Raw genomic sequence first — 23290 nt, forward strand, 5'->3', positions numbered from 1 at the left:
GAGATAACCTCGGGCACTCGATACATTTTCGATATTAATTATGAAAAGTCAAAGATCTTCTAAAATAAATAATAAAACCAAACGAGGTAATTGAAAATGTCGAAAAAATTGGACTTAATTAAATTTTAATTAATTTCTCTCTCTAATCATAAAAACCTATTCCATTATTTATATTCATTTATATTACATACAAAAATATTTGGGAGCAAAATTCTCAATAACGAGTGTTTTTTTTTTAAGAGTCCTATACATTTTTCGTTATATCTTTCCATCATTATTCGCGGTCAATTAATTGCGGGTGGTCTGGAACTTACCAGCCAAGACTCACGCGAAAGCTTATTGGTCGGACTTGTAATATGCTCGCCCAGAGCCTCCTCCTCAGAAACACTATGAATCACTGTGAATCACTGAGTCACCAACTAAGAGGCAAGGTTTGGCCGTGGCGAAAAATCGATCGAAGGAAAAACGTCTCGGCGATGCGAGAGAAGACGACCGACTGACTGTACAAACGGATGACGAGCGAGCGAATGATCGGAACAGCCGTCAGGCATCGACTTCGTACGAGGACGAAGGAAGAGGCCAAGAGAAGCATTCGGGTTTGCGTTATACATTCGGTAGACCTCCCTTCGATACCGTAAAAAGAAGAAACGAATCACGCAAGACGTAGCGCGGGTCGATAGCGCGAAAAAAAAATTTACGGTGCGAGATGCAGCGCCTTGAACAGTTGAAGTTAGAAAAATGATTCAATCACACGAGATTTTTATTAGTGAAATTCGCAAAAATTCGAAAAACGACTTTTTGTGTTGAAGGTTGTCAGTATTTGAAAAAAAAATGTTTGAACTTAGAACATATATACACTGAAAGAGCTGATTTCCGCTGTCTTCAAGGTGATTCACATTAATTCTAACAGACAAATACTTGGGAATCACGGGGTTATCAGACAAAAGTTGTAGAGTATTTTTATGCGCTAAATAATAAAAAGAATCAATTGGTATAAAGAAAATACATAGTTGTTTTTAAGAAAAAAATATTTAATTGCTGATTGCAAATTATATATTTTTTATTAAAAACAATTATGTATTTTCTTTGCGCCAATTAAGGACCTTAAAAAACATGATTCAAGGAAACTTCTAGGTCACGAATTATATCTCTCTCGAAACCCTACAACTTTTGCCTGATACATTTTTTTCTTTAAACCTCGTAATTGCCATATATTTACCTGTTAAGATTAAAATAAATCACTCTGTATCTGTCTGTTTACTATAACAATAAAGTATGTTCCAATTATGCGAATTCTTTGACTTCAAGTTGATTTTTTGAAAGTGTCAAGACATTTTAATCACTTTAATTAGATTGAAAGATTGATGATTATTATTATAGTTTAGTATTTAGTATACTGTAACTATTGATATTATTTAAACGCGGAAAGATTGGTCATTTTTCTACTCCTCTCTAAATAATAAAAATATCTCGTGTCGCACAGCTGTGTGCATCTGCACGAAATTGTGGCAATTTCTCGCTCACCTGCTGCTTCAGCTGTTCCTTCTCGCTTTCTCATCTCTTTTTGTAAAAAAGTAGCTCAATCTGCGAGAAACGAATCGCGAATAGTTCTTAAACAATAGGATTACCAAGGTCGCTTCTGCATTGATATCCTTCTCGTCGATAAAGATTCTTTGTACAAAAAGAAACGTCATTGATCGATCTCGATCAATCGATCGACGAAAAAACGCGTCGTAAAATGCTACGCAAATTTTATGTCGTGTCTATCCCGGAAATCAAGGAAACAGAGCATGACAAGTAAAGGCCACGAAGAGAAGAGCGACTAGATTAGAAAAAGATTCGTCTTTTCTAGCGCATATTCCTCGACGAGACCACATCCTTTCCCCCAACTTCGCGAATATCGTCAAATATCTACAGGCGATATGATAATTATGGAAATAATTCAACTTGGATTTCATATCTTTCTGTTTATCATCTAAATTGTCAATCGATCGATGTATTATATTGAATACTTATCGAGCGCAATATTCGATCAATTTTCTTCTCGCTAATTAATAAAAAATTCTTTTCGTAAGAAACTTTATATATCTGGTGATTTTTAAAAGTTTACAAGTTCAAAATTGACGGATTATCTTGTTATCAGCACGTAAAAAATTCTTTCTCTTTTTTCCCCTTATTAAGCTTTATAAATTATCAAAAATTATATATGTATACACATATATATGTTTTTCAAAATTGTGGTATAATTGGAAAGATGATGACTCTATATTAAAAAAATAAATAGAAGTATAAAATAAAATTTTTTATACTAGGATTTATTTTCGGAAAAATTGGCTCTTTAAAAATTGAAAAATATATTACGCTTGTTTGAAACTTGAATGATTTCTAACGTTTTTTTAGATACTTTATACACTATTTTTTCCAATAATTTAAATTATTTTAAATTGCTTTATTAAATAGAATATTGTTAAAATATTTATGCAATATAGATTAGATATGTTTAAGCTTAAAAAGAGGAAACAAATATCACTAATTTTTCAATTAATTTTCGCGAAAACAGAGCCTTATTATATGAAAAAAATTCTTATATATTTTTGACTAATTTTTTCACATATATTATATGTAAAATCGTTACATTCGCGGTTGTACCATCAATTTTATCGGACTAAAAGATGAGAGTCGTGGCTTAAGAATATAACGCCAAATCTTATGATTATCGAGCACTCGCTTATTACGTGTGCTGACAATGAAAAAAAAATATAATAGTACTTACGCGGATTCTGCAGCACCTGTCTGTAAACACGGAGAGCCGCGGTCCTCTGGTCCACGTAGTCCCACAATCCGTCGCAGGCGATTATGAGAAAATCTTCGGTACCGTCCAGAGACACGCATCGGACCTCAGGCTCGCCGCTAACGTACGGTTTATACGGGACATCGCCTGAGAAAAAGGAAGAAAAAAAAAAGATCAAGAAAGAACGCGACCGTTCTCCGCAGTGCTTTCAAGCACTCGCAAACGCGAAAAGCGGAAAGGAATGCTCGGTTCCGAAAGTATGCGCGTATTAAGATCGTAGCAGAGAGGTAACTGTTTACGGTTTATATATCCATATGGCTCTAAAGCCGTAATTCAGACATTTTACACGTAAAAAAAACATGCTACGCGGCGCGCAATTAACTATAATTAACTGTTTAATGAATAGCGCGGTTAATTTAAATAATGACGCCGGCGCAACATCACCGCGCACTTCCGGTTATTATTATGAATCTGAACTAGCCGCTCTTTTTTTTCTCTTCCTCGCCTCCTTACAAAAATTACGTCCCATAGAGCGTATATATACGGAAATATTTGTACATCACGCAGCCAAAAGTATTACCTCATTTGCCATAATGAAATTAATTTTTATAAATTCGTAATTAACTTTCCGGAATTTTTATTTCACTTAAGATCACATCCGTTGCATCTACTAGAGAGTTGGCTTTGTTTAATCAAATTCTCGCGGAAAATAACGTTATTAAGCCGAACTCAATTCACACATTGTTGATACCTAATCTAACCATCGAAATATTTGATAAAAAGCTAAAATTAAAATTAATTAAAAAAAATAACTTTCAATAATTGAGGCTATATTAGAAGTCTTCGCGAGGCATCATTTTTTCATCTCCAGAGCACATCGTATCAATAATATTAAAATTTATGAACGTTATTCCAATATTGGCCCCGCGAGCTTTTTAGCATCTAATCTATGCTAAAGATGGGAGCAGAAATAGTCTTTTTTAATTATATTCCGGACATGCGAGCTACTCGGTGGAGCGTCCCTGGAGCGTAACTGCACGTACTATTGTGTCAGCGGACAAACGGAACCAACAGGATACCCGATACACGCAGCCAGAATTTTTTTCTCAGTTCTCTTTGCACCTACACGTCGCACTTCAAACCGTAATTGGGTATCCCTCGCTTGTCCTTACTTGGCACCCGCTTCACGTTTGGACGCGAGTAAATATTCCGCGCGCGACCAGCAACAAATATTTCAATCAAATTTTCCGTGGACATGAAAAAAATGCACCTCGTGTCAATAATTCCATGCTGGTCTGATAATTTTCATTCGATAAAAATTTAGATTTACCCAAAATAACCATCAAATTCAGATCTTGCACAAATACGAAAAGAAAAAAATCATATAACTTATAAAAAAAAAAAGGAAATGGTGGAGATTAAAAACACGAAGTTTTCGCTATTTGTGGTCTACTTGGCAAATTGGAAACTTGCACATTGCTTCCTTATTATTTTATTTCACTCATTAAACTTCCTCTATGATAGCGAAAAAAATGGATACAAACATATGGATATTTTTGTAAAAAATGTGGATATTTTTTTTTAATTTTTCGATGTTTTGGAACACATAGAAACTTGAAAAAAAATTTTCACAAAAACAAAGCTTAGAGGAAGCAAAAAGTAAGCCAGATCGTTGTTATATTAAACTTAAATTCTCATATGTATTTATCAATATCTCTTTGATCTACATATAATAGAATTATACGAAAATCAAGACAGATATCGTGGTTTCTTATTCGCGTTTCCTGTCATGGAGATAAAAACTGAAGAAAATATATGTGAGCGCTATAGGTGATTTTAAAGCATAAGAGAAGTCATTTATTATCATCTTGATAGGAACACTCATTGATTGATTATTACTGGAAAACGCTAATGCATTCAAATATAAAATGAAAATTGATATGTGTTCCTAAACAAGATAGCCGTGATTAAATCCCTCTTATGTCTTAGGACTTAGGAAACAGTGTTTGCAACTATGTTCCCTTCATTCCTTATCTAAATATTTCCTGTAGACTCTGTAGAAGATTCAAAACTATTTATGATCGTCTCTTACTACTATTATGTCATAAACATTGAATAAAAAGTAAATATTCTTTATTCTTTAGTCATGAGCGATCCATTGCTGTTTCCATCTGTACATTAATTTTGTATCGCGACGTGGCAAAAACCGACTGGTAAAAATTTCACCGAAAAATCTAACAGAAAAACATATTTTTTCCACACGTTTTTTCATTATACAGTTACTGCAAATATTTTCACGCGAGACAAAAAAAATAAAAAAATACGAAACTCTTATATTATCATACTAAAAGAAGCATATAAGTACATTATAAAAACTTACCTATAGCTCGGGATATGCTGAGGAATCCATTTACTCGTAGGACTCCCATGCAATGGACGACAACACCTCCCATATTGCGGATTCGTTCATTTTCGTCCTAAGGGGGAAAAAAGATCATGAAATGTAGGACATGTCGTTGCCGAGTTGCCTCGATAAATCTTGTGCGTGACATTATCAATAAAAATTGTAACATTCTCGCAACAATAACGAGGCATCAAACATGTCGATACTTCGATATTCTCGCTTGGATGTGCATTTTGCGCGTCTCGATTGTTTATATAGAACAATATAAAGTATTTTATGCATTGACAGCGTGAAATTATTGGTTTAAGAATATCTCTTTCCTTGTCGACATGACTGTCATCGGGACGCAGACCGATAGTGATAGAAGACTCCTGGATTTTTACAATTATGAGGAATACTTAGACTCGCTGGTGAACCCAATAGACATCTACTATCTCCGAAGCAGCAAAACCGCCCAGCAATTGGCCGAGCTCGGTTATCGCTGTACCGGCGAGACCCTGAACGAAAAGAGTTTTTATCGTCGCTTGCACATCGTGAAAAATCTACTGGTTCCCGTTCACCGGCCTTACGTACTCGCTTGCGAATATGTGACGCCCGTAGGTAGGTTAATGGAAGAACTCGGTCTACGCGAGCGACCTAACAGATTGGGATGTTTGTCGACTATCATCTACGTTCGACACTTTGCCACGAAATTGCGACAGTTCGAAGAGTCGGCCTACATCGATTTCGGCGACCGACTCAAATCAGAAAATTGGCTGCCGTATTATCGCGGCGAGAGAAGATTGTCGCCGCTCAAGCGAGACCTCGCATATTATCACTGGAGAACGGGAAGAACGTGCTTGAACGAAACCCGCAATTATGTACCTATTGTGGATCCCAAGCGTGGACTGTTGTTTAAAAATATTCACGACAAGCAGACGATCACTGTCGACCCGACTGCTACATCGCCTGGCGTATATACAACGAGAGTACGGATACATTGCCCGTTTTACGAGCACGTGATATTGTATGATCATGTGATCAGAAGCAAAATTAACTTCGAAAATTAGAGGCGTCGAGCATTCGGCTTTAATTACGCTTTAATGACTGGACATATTTCGCGAATTGCAAAATTAATCTTGTCTCGTCCCTTTTCCAAGGAAAGAAACAATATACAAATAAAAACGGTAGCAATTAAAGAAAACATTTTAATAAATAAAAAAGTTAAAACACACCTACTAACTTGTTTTAGAAAAGATTGATGTACCGTAATTTGTCAGTAAAAATAAAAAAAAAAATTTTCACACTTAATCTGATGAGTTAAATTTCAAAGTTTCTTAAGAATACGCATATATTGTTGCAAGAGCAGGACATTTTAAAAATCAAGATAACACTGCGCACATAATCTAAATTAAGATTATTTCGCTGAAAATGAAAATATCTTACGTTCTTTATCTTATTTTATTATGTAAAAAATACTTACTTCTCGTGCGGGTCGATGAGGGTTCACCAACTGGTTCACGTTGCCCTGCGAGACTAGCGAAGCCATGCTGTCGCCTACCCAGGCGATGTACAACTTTTTATTTAACAGCAGTGTACACACCGCGGTGGTCCCGCCGTTCAATTTCTACAACAGACGATAACAATCAGAGATTATTGACGAGAAGCGAATAAAGTATTGATATTTTGAATATTTTTTAATAACGTACACAGGCGATACTGTGTAACACAGTGTACTTTCCTGCAAGGAAGCACAGATAGACACAATGTAGCTATCAAATAGAAAATTGTTAAAGTCCCGAAAATTATTTTATTTGATCAGCAATCGTGTGATGTGTTTTTTGCTGGAAAACTCTTATTGTGACTGTATCACACAGTGACACTATGTTGCTGGAAAGCATCCACTGTATACGAGCGACAAAATGTTTACCTGCGTATTCGATTTCGCTATGAATTGCTTGTCAGTAGTCAGAAAAGCATCGCGCAACGCAGCTTCTGGATCCGTGGGATAGTGGACGCTCTCGACCAGATATTGATGCAGATGCGTCGCACAATATACTGCAGCATCCTGCCCGCCGTGGCCGTCGAACACGGCGTAGTAATTCGCGATCGTATCGTCCTGGGGATTAAAATGGAGATAGAATCAATTCGTAATATAATTTCAGATTTTTTAATTTTAATTGCTGTGAAACTTTTTACGGAATTGCTAAATTTTTCCTTACCTGAATATTAAAAATAGTGTGCAAGTCGTGTAGGATCATATGGCGATCTTCCATTTTTCTTCTGGCATTCCTGGTGGAACCCACAGTCACTTGTGGCGTCGACGAAGGCGGCGGCAGAAGCGCCAGTCTGCTGTTGTCCAAATATCGCCTGCAGATTTCGTTTACCTCGTTCGTGACAGCCTGCATAAGTTTCAAAGGTGCATAAGCTGAAAAAAAGTTAATTATTAAAAATATCGATCAGAACAGTCGTTCAAGATAAGTGACTCGTGTTTTGAGATTTTTTCAGCGAATATTTCTCGAAACGTATTTAAAGTAAAATTTATGTGGAAAATCACAATCGATTCACTTGATCTTATTTAATTAACTTTAATTATTGTAAACATTGTAAAAGATAGAGGACTTTCTTACGCGGTTTAACCCGCTCGTATATGTTTATTTATCAAAAATAATTTCTTTTTTCCATTAATGAATGAATAAAAATAAACTTACTCTTCTCTTGCTGTCTTAATCCACAGATTTCGGGTTGTTTCTTGCATGTTGATTTGATTGCTTGTATCACGAGATGCACGATGTATGATTGTAAACTCGGCGGACAATATCTGAAATCAATCACATGGTTATTTCTTAGAAATGTTTATAAAGTATATAATATAATGCTTAAATACACATTCTCTCTACAAGAGTACTCTTTGATCAGTTCAAAATCGCCTTTTCTTATGGAATATGAAGATGTTTTATAGTTTGTAATGATAGTTTTATTAATTAATTATTAATTAACCAATATATTTAATAGTTATAAATAATTGAAAATTAGAACGCGCGATTTTTCGCATTTAAACTTCTAAAAGATAAAAACAAATAACGAATATATTCTGCATCTTCAAAATTATAATAAATACGCATTGATGAAAAAAAAAATGTTTCTCCCTCTCTCCTTCCCTGCGCTTAAAATAATATAAATAAATAATCAATTTGGAAGAGAAAAAAAAAGAGAAAAAAATCCGTAAGATAAAGCATTGAAACATTAATGACTAAGGGGAACAAACTTAAACATTCAAGGCGTATGAGAAAGGTTCGTGTTCGCTCCGCTATCTCTCGTTTATCATTTATCTTTCATCGTTTATCCTTTTCGTTCTACAACGACTACGATGGGTGTAGATAGCCTCGTGACGGCTTCACTTGAGGCAGATAACTGCGTCAATGGCGCGGAAATAGTTTTCATGAGTGCTTTTTTCTTAGCAACGAAATACAATCATACACTATGCGACATAATATTACACAATGTCTTTTTTGTCACAAGTTTTTTTTTTAAGTTTATTTTCTACCATTCCATAGAAAAAAATAACAAAAATTAAAATTATTGATCCATATGGAATGACACAAAACGACGAAAAGCAACATTTTAACAACAAAGTCGAGCATAGAATATTTTAACTCTGTACGATTTGTATCGATTTGTATCGTAGTTGGAAGACGTACTGAATCGTATACTGTGTCACACAGTGCTCCTGGAAAGCATCCAATGATTCTGTCGTTTTTGCGAAATTTACAGTTTTTTTCGAAAGAGCAAATATACTCACGAAGAAAATATTCGCCAAGTAAAATTCTCCATCCTTCATGCACATTTCTATCTCTCGCGTGATACACCGCGCAGCTATGCGTAACTTTTTTGCGTGCTAACTTTTTCACGCCTCACATGAGATATTCTTGTGGTTTTAAAAACATTCCAACATTTCTATACTATGCAACTACGATACAAATCGCGTTTACTCGAATTGAGAAGAGAAATTATTCGTAACACTTTGTGTTTTTTTCCTTTATAGAAATGGACTACTGCAGAACATCCATGTATATATAAGTATCTCGAAAATGTTAGTTTCAAAATGTATTAAATTCCGCTATTGATATTTGATAGAAGATTGAAAGATTCAAAATTATTAATCACACATTTTTAATTTAACATTTTTAATTAAATAAGATTATTTTAACTATTTTGGCATTTGCTCCGATAAATCATATATATACATATCCATATATATAAAGTTCAGAAATGAGATAAATAAAGATATTATTCAACAAAAAAAGGAGCATTGTCTCTTACATTAGATGATGAATCAACAAAGAAAAAAAAAGTGGATCTGATCTGATCGGAATTGACAGACGTTTCGTAAGTGGTATCATGAAATTCTTGTCATTACTTTTGCGATTTCTCATAAAGTGATTGAATATTTCATATCCCTAACAGTACATATGTCCTCTGAACGTTTTTCGGACATGTGTGCTGTTTAGGGATTAGAAATAATGTATATTTCTTTTATCTATATAAATATGAGCATGTACGAGAGAAAAAGATCACGAATCTAACATAGATAAATTCTAGAAACTTATATTTGTATAAAATAATGATTTAAGTTGCTTTTTCCTATGATTTAAGTTGCTTTTTCCTATCCCTTTCCATTTCTATTTCTAGGAAATGACACAACAATGAAATCATCATCGATTCTCCAATTAACACTCATGAAAACGAGTCGGAAGTAATTAAAGAGATCACATTTCTATATTACACGTTTACTAATATTTCTCTCCTAGACATTCGAGTCAAACATTTTTCAAAGATAAGATTTATCTTATCGAAAAATTACGCGGACTGTTTCGCTCAACACCCTGTGTATACAATGTATATATGACGAACATCTCGCCCACGCGATAATTACTCCGAACAACAAACAATAAAATGTTTGATGTGCTTACGTCTTATTGAGGTACTGTAGAGTCACGCCGATGACCTCACCGACCAGCTCGTTCTCGTTGACATCGTAAGCGCTCACTTTCACCGGCAGCTGATCGTCCGGATTCACCCGGGCGACGAACTCCGTGAAGAAGCGCGAGTAGGCGCCCAGGTAATCGCCGTCGACCACGGAGTCCGTGTCGTCCATTTCGTCCATTTACTCCAAGAACGCACGTGTCGGCGGAGAAACGCGCGACGCGGCGACGCCGCTGACGTTCCGCTTCACAATGAGATTCCGGAGACGCGTAGTAAGAGCAGGCTCGTGCTTTGCCTCCGCACCGTCTTATATTAATCACACGATGAAGTCGTCGAGCGCGCAAACTTTACTCGAGACGCGCCGATATCCGCATACGGATATTTTTACGTCATTCATTCACTGCGGCGTCTCGTGTACAATCGCTACGCGCTGCGCGTACGAATGTACGCACGTATGCAGGAAGAGAAACGCGCAATGGCTTCGATAATAAGAGAAGGAGTGCGAAACGGAGAAGGGATAAACGACGCGCGCGCGCCATCACAAGCGTCCTCCCCTCTTCCACTATCTTCGCGTCGATCTCTCTTCTTTTTTCGGGATCGTCCGCAGATCAGGATTCCCATTCTCATTCCACTCTTCTCGATCTTCCTGATAGAAAAATAAAGATATACGTTAAAAGAGATTACCGGTCACAACGTCTAGTGCGGACGAGAGACTGCGCGTGTCGAGATATCGACGACCTTAACGATATCTCGCTTTCGTTCCACTGCGAGAGATATACCACTGCGTGTGCGCAGTCTATCGACGCGCTCGACTCGCAGCTACGTTCATAAGGATTATCATTATTTTGCGGGAAATAAATATGCATTATATTTTTTTTCTTGAATTTTTGCAATGGATTTTGTATTATAATTTTACATAATTTAAAATAAACTATAAAATATTGTAAAATATTCATTTTTTTCCTGACCTTACTTCAATATACACTTATGCATAAAATAATGAGGAATTAGTTATTAGTATAAAGAAAACATAATTGATTTTTGAAAAAAGTATGTAATTTGCAACTATAATAGTTATTTTATGTAAAATTATGTAAAATTAAAATATAAAATACCTCGTACATTATTCATCATCCTATCTTTAAAACTTCTTCCGAATATTGTGAAGAATTGATTTAAATAAAAAAATTAATGTGGTTTTTATAAAAAAAACTAAATTGAAATAACCTTAAAAAGTGAGCTTAATTAAAATTCAGAATTATCAACTTGTTTCTTTGAAATCTTTTGACTTTTCTATGAAATATTTTCTTGTTAGTCATAGTTTCAGAAATATTCGACTATATTAATTAAAATATGAAACATCTTGTATATATTATTGCATACATGTGGTTTATATGAATACATATATACATAATATGTACATATGCTATACCTAAAATCTTAAAGATCTAATCCACCGCTTATCGTTATAATATAGTGCATCTCGAATCGAGTTGAGAAATTTCATTACCTTGTTTTAACTCTTCATTTCTTATATGCAGATAAGAGTTCTTAAACTCCTTCTGCATCCATTCAGGTAGAGGAGCATTCCAGTTCTCTGGTGGGTTCTCCCTTTTCTCCCAAACGTCATTCTGATAATGTGCACGTAAACGCTCTATCCTGCGTTGCTTCTCGCTCATGATCAATTCTTTCTACAATTTTCCAGAACATTATTTTGATATTAAATATATATTAAAATTATTGTTAAAATTATAACAGTAATCCACACATACATATGCTTCTTCCGATTTATGTTTTTCCCATTCGTAACAGTTCATATAATCGGTCTTCCATTGACTGCAATCGATTGTTTCGCCAAATATAAAATATTGATGGAAACGAGCTTTTATACTGGTACAATCGTCGTATTCGGCTTTGTATATCATACATGGCCTCAACTAAAAAGAAAAGAATTGATAAGATATTCGATAAAAGGATGATACAGAAAGAAGTGTAATAAAGTTAACAAAGTACCATCCATTCATCTTCACGGCGTTTTGTTTCTTCTTTTGCTTGACTCATATTTATCAGAGCTTGTCTCAGTGTCGTACGCTTTTTATTAGATCCTATATAAAAAATAAAACTGCTTATTATTTGTCACAAATATGCAAAAGAACATTGAAAGTATAAATTAGATTTAAAGTTAGACATAGGTTACAATTTAAAGCAACACGGCAAATGTTAAATAATTATCATTATATCTTCTCAAAACTTGAAAAAACAAATCGTTCAACAAACCTATCTCGATATTTTATTACATGTAATAATGTATTACTGTGCTCCAAATAAAATAACAAAGTTGAAGAATTGCCAACCTTTTTCTTCTTGCTGTAGATTTTCGCCTGCCGGCAAAATATAGAACTACAGGACAAACCAATGTTGCCAATTTCAGCATTCCTATTTTGTGACTTTTTAATTTAGTTATAATTATAACGCATGATTTACTAGGTTTGAACCAATGAAATTATAAGATTTCTAGTTATAATTATAACGCAATTAAAAAGTTACAGAATAGGCCTGCGGGAGAGAGAGAGAGAGCGCGTGTCGATGTGCGCGGCGCGTTCGACTTTGAATCAACTTTGATGCGCGGCGCTGCGTTGGAATTCGGTGCCCGGAGTGGGGGGCGCGGAGTGGGGGTCGCGGAGTGGGGGAATGCGCGCGCCGGCTCCCACCCCACCACCCAGGCCCCCCCGCCACAACCCCCACCCACCACCCCCCACTCCGCGCACCGAATTCCGATGCGCGTGACGCGACCGCGCTGCGCAGCGCCACTTGAAGGTCGGCGGTCGGCAACGCTGTTACTAACCTTATTTCTTTTTCCCTAGCATATAGAATCGTCACCGACGAAATATTCCAGTAATAACCAATCAGAGTGTTCCTAACCAAATAGCGAATAGCGACCTGTTCAGTGCATTTGGCTTGTGACTTGTGACATGTCGACGACATAGCCCGGTGAACATTATTATATTTCGCGAATCGCGAGCGGCAGTCATAAGAATCGTCAAAAGTGCACAAGTGCATCCGATTTATACGTATGTGAAGCTAATTCGAGCGTGATGGAATAGCAAGGAGCAAGGAGTGACGAGAGAGCGATCGGTATATTCGTGTAGCTTCTTCTGTCACTTTTCTAACCTGTTCACATCACTCGTCTCCCTTCACGGATGTCCCGGTGTTTTTGGCGTAGTGACTGGTGCAAAATCAATTACTGGTGATTATTTAATCGCGCGAGAAACAATAATATGATGTCGCGGTCAGTGCGCGCAGAGACCCGTAGTCGTGCCAAGGATGACATTAAACGCGTAATGCAAGTAGTTGATAAAGTTCGTCATTGGTAAGTTTTTTTGGAATAGCTTCAGAGAGAGAGAAAATTGTCAATTCTTGCGTTTGACATTTGTTACATTGGCTTGAAAGAAAACATATTCCTTTTATTTATCGAACAGAATGCTCCGAAAAATGGAATTAAAAGATATTAGATTGACTGCTAATGATCGATTCTTGCATTTGTCACTTGTCACAAATGTATGAAGAAGAAAGTTTTTGCTTTTGTTTATTGAAAAGTATCTGAAAAATGAGATTAAAAGATATTAAATTGGTTGTTAATGGTGGATTCTTGCGTTTGTCATTTGTCACATTTGTTTGGAGGATGACGTATGAAGAAGAAAGTTTTTGCTTTTGTTTATCAAACAAAATGTTGCAAAACCTGAGATTAAGAAATGATTAGATTTGTTGTTAATGTTCGAAGTTGAAATAAAAGATCGTAGTTAATATACTATCATATATATGTTAATACGAGTGTGTAATCTGCTAAAAAGTATTGATTACTTTATAACTGAGCTTTGTATATAATAGTTTATTTCATATAACTTTTGACATATATCTGTATATATAATATTTCTTTATCTACATTTGATGTTTGTCTAAATTATTTGTCATAAAAGAATAATAAATAATAAATATTGTGAAAAATATCAATGCTTTTCTTCTGTTATTATTGTTATTATTTATATAAAAATATACAACTATTTAGAATCCTGAATGCATTTTATAGGGAAAAAAAATGGGTTACTATAGGAGAAACAACTATGAAAATATACAAATGGGTCCCAATTTCGACTCTTGATCAGGTATATAAGAGAATAATTTGGACTAAGAATAAAATTATAATCAAAACACATATTAACATAGAATAAATGTTTTTTTTTACAGAAGAAAAAAGGTAAAATAGTTTCTGATAAGGAGAATGGTTTACCAAGAAAAGGAGGAATAGATTCATCAAATTCCAATTTTGGGCTTACAGAAGATTCCAATACATGTGAGTTTGATTTTAATGATAATTTGAAAACAATATTGCTATTATTAATAATATATTATTGCTATATTATTAATAAAACAATAATCTATTTCCACATTCTAGGTTTTTCCACTGTTAGCGATTCTCAAGGACTGACAGATTTTTCTGCACATTTGGGTTTTTCGGAGGACTCCAATTCACAAAATAGCGAATCTGCACCTAAGAGATTAAAGACTGACTAATGTTTGATCCACAATCAACATCATTGTCACTGTCACATATGATTTAACACATTTAGGAATCATGATCTCTTTTGTGAATTTGCACTTGACAATTTTGCGTTAAATTATACTTTTTGACATGGATGAATTGCAAGAAAAGTTTCTGTATCATCCAAATTTAGTGTGAGAAATATCTTTTAGATTATACATATATATATATATATAATTATATATAATTTATATATATATATATATATATATATGTATGTATGTGTGTGTGTATAAAACTGAGTAGTATTACTCCTATAGAACGTTCTGAATTATGCATAATGAAATTTATTTTTTACATATGGATTTATTATAATTTTTTTCTATTGAATTTAGGAGTTATAATTATTAATGATTCATTAATTGGGGATAGATAAAAACTGGCAAATGCTCAATCCGTTTATTAAAAATTCGGATTTTTATGTAATTTTTCCAAAAGATAAAAATTGATAGCACATTGTACATTTGCAAGCTATTCTGTAGCAATGTTAAAATATTGTATATTTTTTTTTTATTTTTTTTTCTGGCTATAATATTGTATTGCTGTATCAGGGAGTATTTTTGCAAAATACTCAAATGTTGTTAGAATTATTTTTTACTAGAAGTTATGACTACTGATGTCAAAACACATAAGGACATATACATTTTATGTCTAAACACATTTGTTTTTGAAAAGTTATGAAAAGTCATTGTATATACCAAATATCATTTTTTTTTGTCTATTGATATTATAGAAGAATTTGCATTCCTTTGCCGTTATAGCACCGTGACATGTACAAAATAAGCTTGGATTCATACAAATAAAATAGTTGAATGACCTTTTGATCAGTGCGTACTATACATCGCTTATGAAAAATTTGTAATAGATTGTTTTTTAGGCTTTGTTAAGAAAAATATCTAATTTAAGTATTTTGCCTAAAATTACTTAATGAAAAATATTAATCTAAAATTCTCTTAGTCACATCTTGAGATAAATTCTTCTTCGTTTGACAAACTTTTAGAAAATCGTATTTAATGTATATTTTTATTATTTAAATTATTTAAATCTCTTTATATAACACATAAAAAATATTATATATAAAAAATATTTTATTTGCGTAATTTATTTGATCATTATTACCAGGGTAGTATCTTACCGTCATACTGAACAAAACAACCGGTATGCTCTTCTGTCAATGAATTCAAGGTGTTTAGAATATTATTGACGCTGCTGTCGACGTCCATCGGAGCGTTATTGCCACCTAGATCAGTGCGTACCCATCCAGGATGCAAACATGTCACTAAAATTCCATCTGTTTTCAGATCGATGCTCATCGATTTGGTCGCCGCATTAAGTGCCGCCTGTATATACGAGATTAGATAAGATATATTTCTTTTTCAAGGTTTATTGCAAGTATTTGACGATAAGAAATATATGTCAATGTTAATTTGATAGTAGTATAACTTTTTCAGTTTTGAAAGTTTTACAGAATTTATGAATCATAATAGATATATACGAATTTTTTATTGTGAATGTATATTATAAATTATATAAAAATAACAAGAGATGATATTCTAGCTTCAGCAAAATTTCCAAAATTAAAAAAAATTTTTAACGATGAATATATATATAATATGGATATATTTATAAGTCTCCTAAAGTGTCTTACCTTACTGCATCTATAGGGATAAAAACCACCATCATTATTTTCAGCAATACTGCCTAAAATAGAAGTCATGTTGATGACAGCTGCCCTTCTTACGCTTAATTCAGTTTTGTCCTTTGCATTTTTTGCAGCCGTTTTCAGTAGTGGTAAAAAAGCCTTGAATCATAATTATTACATGAATGTCTGTATTATATATATATATATGTTGTATAGTACTCGGTTTTAAATATATTTATTTAAAACCGAGCACTCTAATTCAATATATTCAATATTAATGAATATAAAATGTTTCATAAGCATACTTTTGTGAGCATAATAGGTGCCACGGTATTTACTAGGAAAGCATCTATAATTTGCTGCTGCTTCACAAAGCCAAGACGCGTGAACTTGTTGGAAACACCAGCATTATTGAAGAGAAGGTTGAGACCAGCGCCATTTACTTTTTCGCTGACCGTATCTACAATTCTCTTGTAGCCATCCGTGTTTGTCAAGTCTGAAAGAAAAAGAAGTATGTAAAGCTCCATTATATAAACAATCAACAGTAAACCTATGTTTATGAGAAAAAATGTCTATAATGTGTAATTAATTTTGATATGTATATTAATTCCATTATTTAATTTTAATTTAATTTAAATTTGTCAATTTTAACATCGGATTTGTATTCAGCAACTTAAAAAATCTTATGTTTGAAACAAATATAAACATTAAAATAAACATAATTGCAAACTTCTTAAAATTATGATGCAATAAAGCATTTTGAAAACTGAAATCATATTCAGCGTTAAAAAAAAGCTACGGGAAAGAACTATAATCTTATTTTTGTGTTTTTATTATGTTGAACTATGTTAATAAACCTAGTCACATATTGTGTGGAATAATTATACATAATTAGACGCAAAAAACTGCAGTAACTAAAAAATAATAAGATTTAAAGAAAAATAAATATAAAAATGTTTTTTAAATGTATGCGGAGAACATTATTTACAAGTTTTATTATTTCGTTGAATATTTTTATATATATATTCATCCGCAAAATGCATTATTCACGAAAGGTTCGACGTAAGAGATATTTTCTCGATTTTCTGAGTTATACAATTATCATTATCGCCTTGTAAAAGAAAAACAGTAGCGTCATGCACTGATAAACAATAAATATTAATTTTCTTACCGCGCGCAAGAAAAGATTGATCTTTCTCATGAAGAAAACTAGTGCTAGATGATAACAGATAGTATCGATCAATATATAAATATAAACCTGCTCCGACAAAATCGCGTTTTTTTTCCTACAATAAAAAATGTTAATGACACTATGCAACTATATACTTTAATATGTTTTCATAATATTAATTGTTTATTATAAAATATATAATCTACGATGTAAAATGTTGTGATTAAATTTTTTGTTGAAGTCTGAGATAAAAATCTCTATAGAATGTTTGTATTTGTTTTTATAATAATTTATTAATTTCTTACATTAAATATCGCGATGGAATTGTATTTTCTTGAAACATTGATGATTTATGAACATTAGATGAAGCTAATACTTGAATTTTGTTACATATATATGTATATTTATATTCTACATATTTGAAAAAAAATATTTTATTTAATTACACAACTCACATCAATAAGTATTGAAGTTTCGAAATGCTTTCATCAGATTTAGTTGCAATCTCACTCTGACGCAATAAGAATGTTATCATGATAATAAAGATAATAACGGTATATAATTCTTCTCGCGTAGCGAAATTTAAATTAGCGTAATCAAACGAAACGAATAAACAATAGGTTTGTTCTTTTTAGCTGCACTGATGAACTAGTGCAATAAGTTAGAGTGAAACAAAATATATTTGTCTCACTTTAACTTATCGCACCAGTGCAGCTAAAAATAACAAAATTAACGACTTACCTATCTCGATAATATGTATATTCGATGACTTATCGGCGAGTGCGCGTAATTCCTACAAAAATTTTCCTCTTATTTTTGTTTTCTTTTGTTTTTTAAATATGCGGTTGCGTAATCGCGTGAGAAAAACATGTTGAAAAAATTACTTTGATTCTACATGAAACCGCGCGCGAGATGAAATGAAGAACCTTGACAATCCGGTTAAATGACGTAACGATTTACCGATATCTGTATCGAGCGCAATTACTTGTCATCACAAATGCATCGCTGATTCATTACATCATTACATTAATTGTGACAATTTTACGAGAATAGAGAGGACAGGGAGAGGGAAAAGCACGTAAAATAGGTGGCGTTGACGAAGACTTATGACGACATAAGTGGACGTGCCTCGGTGTCAGTACAACTTGAGCGGTCGCTTGAGACGAGTTTCTAAAGGCAAGAAAATATCTTGGAAACTACGTAGCGCGAGGACGCGTTCTGACGTTTCTATCGATCAAACGAGACGGATCACGTGGGCGAAATACGTTTATTCGCGCGAGGAGTAAAGAGAATCGCGATGGCGCCGATTGGTGAGTATCCTATCTCAAAGAATTGTGAAAAAATTACAAAGCGCGCGGAGAAAAAAAAACTACTACTGAAACGAACAGACTCGATGCCGGCGATTTTTTATCAATTTTTACCGTTGCCTTGCTCGCGTCGCGGCAGGTCGCGAAGATGTTATCGGGCGGCCTTGATGATCTTTCGGCCAGATGTTTCACCAGACCCAGGCCGAGACCGCGATTGCAGCCGGTGATGAGGATTGACCTCATCGCGCTCTTCTCCGCTTCGCGAGTCGCTCCGGGAAAACTGGACGTACGATCGGAAAAAGCCTGTCGCGCGGCTAGCGACATGACTGACGTCACTTGGCGCAATCCTTCGACCATAAATCGCACGTCATCGATTATCATGGCGACACTGACGATGTTCACGCGGCTCGTGTCACTTCGGGGCGCGCAGACCAAGTTGCTCGGGTTACCGTATAACCATCCGTCTCTTGTCAAATATGACGGCTTCGTCTACGGTAGAAGCGCGATGGCCTGCATGTGCAGTGAGTGAAACGAGCGTGACGAGGATTTTTCATTGCGATAACCATTGCCATTCGCGATGTAGATGTGTAACGAAGTTGGGTCAGCGGTGTTTTCGCGCGTGATTCGAATGACATAGGGATTTTTCACTGACATTTGACTTTGAAGACTTTCGACGAATATTTCGAAGAAATACGTGAAAAGATTTTGCGATGGGAGCTTTCCAGCGGGAAAACATAGATTGACACAATGTGATGCAATTTGCAGTCGAATAAAGAATTTTTCAAGTCCTGAAAATTGTTCTATTTATTTGTTTCTTGCTGGAAAGCTCCTATTTTTTGGGAAACGTTTCTGGCGATGACGTTTGATCTTTTGCAAGAACTTGTTTCGTCAAAAATATCTTTCTTGTATATGTATAAAATGATCGTTTCCTTTCAGCGGATCAGAGCTATATGTATGATCTCTTGGTCATCGGTGGAGGATCCGGTGGCCTGGCAGCAGCTAAGGAAGCAGTGGGATTAAATGCGAAAGTGGCAGTGTTGGATTACGTAACTCCCTCTCCTTTAGGTACCACTTGGGGCTTAGGTGGTACTTGTGTCAATGTAGGATGCATACCGAAGAAGTTAATGCATCAAGCTGCATTGCTCGGCGAAGCTGTTCATGTACGTAAATGTTTCAGTCTATTGCAATAGTGTGTAATTCAAAAACAAATGAATTTTTATCTAATATATAATCTGATAAATTGCCTAATTTTTTTTTTTTTTAGGAGGCAGCGACATTTGGTTGGCAGCTACCTGATCTTAAGACTGTGAAAATCGACTGGGAAGCCTTGAGAACCGCTGTACAAAATCATGTCAAGTCTGTCAATTGGGTCACTCGTGTCGAGCTTAGAACAAAGTTAGTTGTTTTCCAATTTTATTTTGTTTATAATCTCATTATTTCATGTTTCTATGTTTGTGTTATTTTTTTCATTTAATTTCTTTTACATTAGTAGCTAAGTATTATTTACATTAATATAGGAAAGTCGAATATTTCAATACTCTCGGACATTTCAAGGATACACACACGGTAGTTGGAGTCACTAAAAAAGGGCAGGAGAAGATTCTTACAGCTAGAAACATATTAATTGCAGTGGGTGGTAGACCTAGATATCCCGATATTCCAGGTGCTCTGGAGTATGGCATATCAAGCGATGATATCTTCAGTTTAGAACGTGCTCCAGGCAAGACTCTTGTTGTCGGAGCTGGATGTATCCTTTCTCAGCAAAATTTTATACCATTTATCATCAGATCTATCAAATATTTATAATATAATTCTGCACAAATCTATATTTTCTTTAACGATGAAATAGATATTGGCTTAGAGTGCGCTGGTTTTCTTAATGGCTTGGGCTATGACGCGACAATAATGGTTCGATCGATCGTATTGCGAGGATTTGATCAACAAATGGCAAACCTCGTTGCTGACGAGATGGAACAACGCGGTGTGCATTTCATTTTTCAAGCAAAGCCTAAAAGGATCACGAAGCAAGAGGACGGTCGTCTTCTTGTTGACTGGGTCGACAAAGTGCGTGCAAATTTGCGAAAATTTATATTAAAAAAAGCATAAATAAGTCGCTCTTAACATTAGTGTGTAATACAATTTGGATATTTTTTTTTTAGGATGGCGAAATTCATCAAGACGTATATGATACCGTTTTATTTGCTATTGGCCGACGAGCGCTTACGGAAGAGTTAAAACCAGAGAATGCCGGGTTGAAACTTGTTCCAGAAACTAACAAGATTGAAGCAATTAACGAACAAACGAATGTTCCAAACATTTACGCAGTTGGTGACGTACTTCATGTAAGTTTTCCGTAACATTTTATACCAAAATATATTGGAAGAAATATTTTTAAAGAGATAAATATTAACATTTTAATCAATAAGTTAAATATAAATATAAATAATAGACAATTTTAATGTAAGTAATCTAATTTTCAAATGTTTATTATAGAAAAGGCCCGAATTAACACCCGTTGCTATACATGCAGGTAAATTATTAGCGAGAAGACTGTTTGGTAATTCTACCGAACAAATGGATTATACAAATGTAGCAACAACGGTGTTTAGTCCTTTGGAATATGGATGCGTCGGACTAAGCGAAGAAAAGGCGATTGAGCTTTACGGAGAAGAAAATATAGAGATTTATCACGCGTATTACAAACCGACGGAATTTTTTGTTCCCCAAAAAGACGTCGATCGTTGTTATGTGAAGGTCGTCGCGCTCAGAACCGATGATGAGAGGGTGCTTGGCATGCATTTTGTTGGACCCAACGCGGGCGAAGTGATTCAAGGATTCGCTGCTGCTATCAAGTAAGCATTTGGTCTACTAGTTTATCTTTGAAAAGAAAAAAAAAATACATTACGAAGCTATAACTTTTGTCGTATTTTCATAGATGTGGCTTAACAATCCCGAAATTAAAATCCACTGTTGGAATTCATCCAACGGTAGCAGAAGAGTTTACCCGCATATTAATTACCAAACGTTCAGGCCTGGATCCTAAGCCACAAAGCTGCTGCAGTTAGATTGATGTACGTAGTACATAGCGTCATCATTCAAGATATAGATTATGCATTACTAGAAGGTAACATTTACTTTTGTAACAAATATCAGTTGATCTCTAATCCCTTTTAGCTAAAATAGCACTTTGTCACACACGCAGTACTGAAATATATCGCGATATCGCGTAAAATAAACAGTGAATAAAATAAAATATAGAAATGATCCAGTGTAATACATACTGCAGTGATCTTTTATATATATTATTTTTTTAAGAAACAAAGCGCTTTTTTTATGGCGCATGTATCAATGATAAAAAAAATATAATTCTAAGCGCTAAAACGAAATAACTATATTAATATAATAATATTGGTATATATACATATATAGAATTATATTGTTTGAATTGATATTTCTTGTAAGTTTTTAAAAGATTAATCTCATGAATAAAAACAAGTTTTTCTGATCAATCTAAAGAAAATTCTCTATATTGAATTGTTTATTTTATTATTTTCTAATTAGAGAGCAGTAGGAAAAAAATAAAGTTAGTATTTTTAATAATCTTGTAAATCGTTGTTTACATAATTACTATTTGTTTCATCATAGTAAGATATTCACAAGAATAATATAACATGCATTTCTACTAAGAAAAACGAAATCTTTAGGAATGATTACATTACTACAATTATATTATTATAATTATTAAATATATATTAAACATTTATATATAGTAAATTATTTAAAATAATAAATATTATATACATTTATTAATGGTCTATCAAATTTTTAATTCTTATATGACTTATCTGTCTGTTACATTTAATTTTTTTTCTCGTTCTTCCATTTAGAGATTATAATTTGTTTTTCAATATATTATAAATAATGTGTAACAATTAATACACTTTTCGAAGTTAAAACAGTCTCAAAATTTGCGAGCACTAAATTGAAAATTTTGAATATACATAGAGTTGATAAAGTTAAAATTGTATATTTTTATTATTTTATCAAAATAAATAAAATTCAATTTTTAGTTGCAGAATTGAACACGATACTTGTCTCTTCAAATTATCCTGTTGTTCAATTTCCGTTTTCTCCCGCCGATAATTATCGCCTTTTTAATTTGTCGGAAAATGCAAAATATGTAAATATAATAGATAGTAAAAATGTAGAATAAACAAGATAAACTCGTTGTTTAGGCTTCCCGAGAATAATGTATTGTTACGTTATGATATATACAGAGAATATCTTACAAAGATTTTATACCATGAACATTATGAATATCGAAATATTGGAGAAAATTAAAATTGTGATGATCGAAGAAACCAACATAGCTATCTGTAAAATCATTGTATATTCTAGAGAGGTTTTTTT

The 23290-nt window shown here is 33.9% G+C and overlaps 6 protein-coding genes across 9 annotated transcripts in view; 3 read left to right on the forward strand and 3 right to left on the reverse strand.

The window, feature by feature from the left end:
- Positions 1 to 10343, reverse strand: part of LOC145936615 (uncharacterized) — a 50946-nt gene extending 40603 nt beyond the window's left edge. The window contains exons 1-7 of the mRNA XM_083038953.1: positions 10148 to 10343; positions 7886 to 7995; positions 7397 to 7602; positions 7105 to 7293; positions 6658 to 6801; positions 5172 to 5268; positions 2774 to 2938 (exon numbers count right to left, since the gene is read on the reverse strand). Of these exons, the coding sequence (XP_082895079.1) occupies positions 2774 to 2938; positions 5172 to 5268; positions 6658 to 6801; positions 7105 to 7293; positions 7397 to 7602; positions 7886 to 7995; positions 10148 to 10341 (1105 nt within the window). The 5' untranslated portion in view covers positions 10342 to 10343. The remainder of the gene's footprint in view (positions 1 to 2773; positions 2939 to 5171; positions 5269 to 6657; positions 6802 to 7104; positions 7294 to 7396; positions 7603 to 7885; positions 7996 to 10147) is intronic.
- On the forward strand, positions 5390 to 6272 carry LOC145936617 (cilia- and flagella-associated protein 299). Its single transcript, XM_083038954.1, has one exon. The coding sequence runs from the start codon at positions 5525 to 5527 to the stop codon at positions 6242 to 6244; it is 720 nt and encodes a 239-aa protein (XP_082895080.1). The 5' UTR covers positions 5390 to 5524; the 3' UTR covers positions 6245 to 6272.
- Positions 10344 to 10667: 324 nt separating the features above from the next.
- Positions 10668 to 12748, reverse strand: LOC145936618 (synaptic plasticity regulator PANTS). Of its 3 annotated transcripts, XM_083038958.1 has the most exons (5): positions 12438 to 12748; positions 12174 to 12265; positions 11933 to 12097; positions 11671 to 11851; positions 10668 to 10806 (listed from the first exon to the last, which is right to left on the reverse strand). In XM_083038958.1, exons 2-5 carry the CDS (start codon positions 12219 to 12221, stop codon positions 10784 to 10786), a joined length of 417 nt encoding a protein of 138 aa, XP_082895084.1. In that variant the 5' UTR covers positions 12222 to 12265; positions 12438 to 12748; the 3' UTR covers positions 10668 to 10783. The 3 variants fall into 3 exon arrangements, with proteins under 3 accessions (XP_082895084.1, XP_082895082.1, XP_082895081.1); XM_083038956.1 differs by lacking the exon at positions 10668 to 10806 and having other exon boundaries at positions 11471 to 11851; positions 12515 to 12748; XM_083038955.1 differs by lacking the exon at positions 10668 to 10806 and having other exon boundaries at positions 11472 to 11851.
- A 235-nt stretch (positions 12749 to 12983) lies between these two features.
- Positions 12984 to 15007, forward strand: Bcl7-like (chromatin remodeling complex subunit BCL7B-like protein). Its single transcript, XM_083039306.1, has 4 exons — positions 12984 to 13530; positions 14248 to 14323; positions 14406 to 14511; positions 14614 to 15007. The coding sequence occupies exons 1-4, from the start codon at positions 13439 to 13441 to the stop codon at positions 14730 to 14732; spliced, it is 393 nt and encodes a 130-aa protein (XP_082895432.1). The 5' UTR covers positions 12984 to 13438; the 3' UTR covers positions 14733 to 15007.
- Positions 15008 to 15145: 138 nt separating this feature from the next.
- Sni (SDR family oxidoreductase sniffer) lies at positions 15146 to 17460 on the reverse strand. The gene is made up of 4 exons (XM_083039305.1): positions 17391 to 17460; positions 16708 to 16898; positions 16409 to 16561; positions 15146 to 16100 (listed from the first exon to the last, which is right to left on the reverse strand). Exons 1-4 carry the CDS (start codon positions 17443 to 17445, stop codon positions 15876 to 15878), a joined length of 624 nt encoding a protein of 207 aa, XP_082895431.1. The 5' UTR covers positions 17446 to 17460; the 3' UTR covers positions 15146 to 15875.
- An 889-nt stretch (positions 17461 to 18349) lies between these two features.
- Trxr1 (Thioredoxin reductase 1) lies at positions 18350 to 22144 on the forward strand. 2 transcript variants are annotated; one of them, XM_083039304.1, is made up of 8 exons: positions 18350 to 18883; positions 19817 to 20040; positions 20145 to 20275; positions 20398 to 20627; positions 20730 to 20944; positions 21040 to 21222; positions 21374 to 21732; positions 21816 to 22144. In XM_083039304.1, the coding sequence occupies exons 1-8, from the start codon at positions 18871 to 18873 to the stop codon at positions 21943 to 21945; spliced, it is 1485 nt and encodes a 494-aa protein (XP_082895430.1). In that variant the 5' UTR covers positions 18350 to 18870; the 3' UTR covers positions 21946 to 22144. The 2 variants fall into 2 exon arrangements, with proteins under 2 accessions (XP_082895430.1, XP_082895428.1); XM_083039302.1 differs by lacking the exon at positions 18350 to 18883 and adding an exon at positions 18991 to 19401.
- Positions 22145 to 23290: the final 1146 nt, after the last annotated feature.

The sequence above is a fragment of the Prenolepis imparis genome, unplaced genomic scaffold (genome assembly GCF_030444845.1).
Source record: "Prenolepis imparis isolate NDT839.2.m4 unplaced genomic scaffold, iyPreImpa1.0 SCAF_5, whole genome shotgun sequence".
In the NCBI taxonomy this organism is placed as follows: domain Eukaryota; kingdom Metazoa; phylum Arthropoda; class Insecta; order Hymenoptera; family Formicidae; genus Prenolepis; species Prenolepis imparis.

What these genes read in the sequence shown, in the direction of transcription:
- Sni (XM_083039305.1), bottom strand. Translation starts at nt 17,445, where the DNA reads ATGCATTTTGCGGATGAATATATATATAAAAATATTCAACGAAATAAT. An exon ending in TCAACGAAATAATAAAACTT is followed by an intron (nt 16,899 to 17,390) that starts GTAAATAATGTT and finishes TTTTTCTTTCAG; the next exon opens with ACTTGACAAACACGGATGGC. An exon ending in ATCCCTATAGATGCAGTAAG is followed by an intron (nt 16,101 to 16,408) that starts GTAAGACACTTT and finishes TCGTATATACAG; the next exon opens with GCGGCACTTAATGCGGCGAC.
- LOC145936618 (XM_083038956.1), bottom strand. Translation starts at nt 12,221, where the DNA reads ATGAGTCAAGCAAAAGAAGAAACAAAACGCCGTGAAGATGAATGGATG. An exon ending in GCCGTGAAGATGAATGGATG is followed by an intron (nt 12,098 to 12,173) that starts GTACTTTGTTAA and finishes TTTTCTTTTTAG; the next exon opens with TTGAGGCCATGTATGATATA. An exon ending in ATAAATCGGAAGAAGCATAT is followed by an intron (nt 11,852 to 11,932) that starts GTATGTGTGGAT and finishes GGAAAATTGTAG; the next exon opens with AAAGAATTGATCATGAGCGA.
- LOC145936617 (XM_083038954.1), top strand. Translation starts at nt 5,525, where the DNA reads ATGACTGTCATCGGGACGCAGACCGATAGTGATAGAAGACTCCTGGAT.
- Bcl7-like (XM_083039306.1), top strand. Translation starts at nt 13,439, where the DNA reads ATGATGTCGCGGTCAGTGCGCGCAGAGACCCGTAGTCGTGCCAAGGAT. An exon ending in CAATTTCGACTCTTGATCAG is followed by an intron (nt 14,324 to 14,405) that starts GTATATAAGAGA and finishes TTTTTTTTACAG; the next exon opens with AAGAAAAAAGGTAAAATAGT. An exon ending in TACAGAAGATTCCAATACAT is followed by an intron (nt 14,512 to 14,613) that starts GTGAGTTTGATT and finishes TCCACATTCTAG; the next exon opens with GTTTTTCCACTGTTAGCGAT.
- Trxr1 (XM_083039302.1), top strand. Translation starts at nt 19,029, where the DNA reads ATGTTATCGGGCGGCCTTGATGATCTTTCGGCCAGATGTTTCACCAGA. An exon ending in CGTGTCGAGCTTAGAACAAA is followed by an intron (nt 20,276 to 20,397) that starts GTTAGTTGTTTT and finishes ACATTAATATAG; the next exon opens with GAAAGTCGAATATTTCAATA. An exon ending in TTGTTGACTGGGTCGACAAA is followed by an intron (nt 20,945 to 21,039) that starts GTGCGTGCAAAT and finishes TTTTTTTTTTAG; the next exon opens with GATGGCGAAATTCATCAAGA.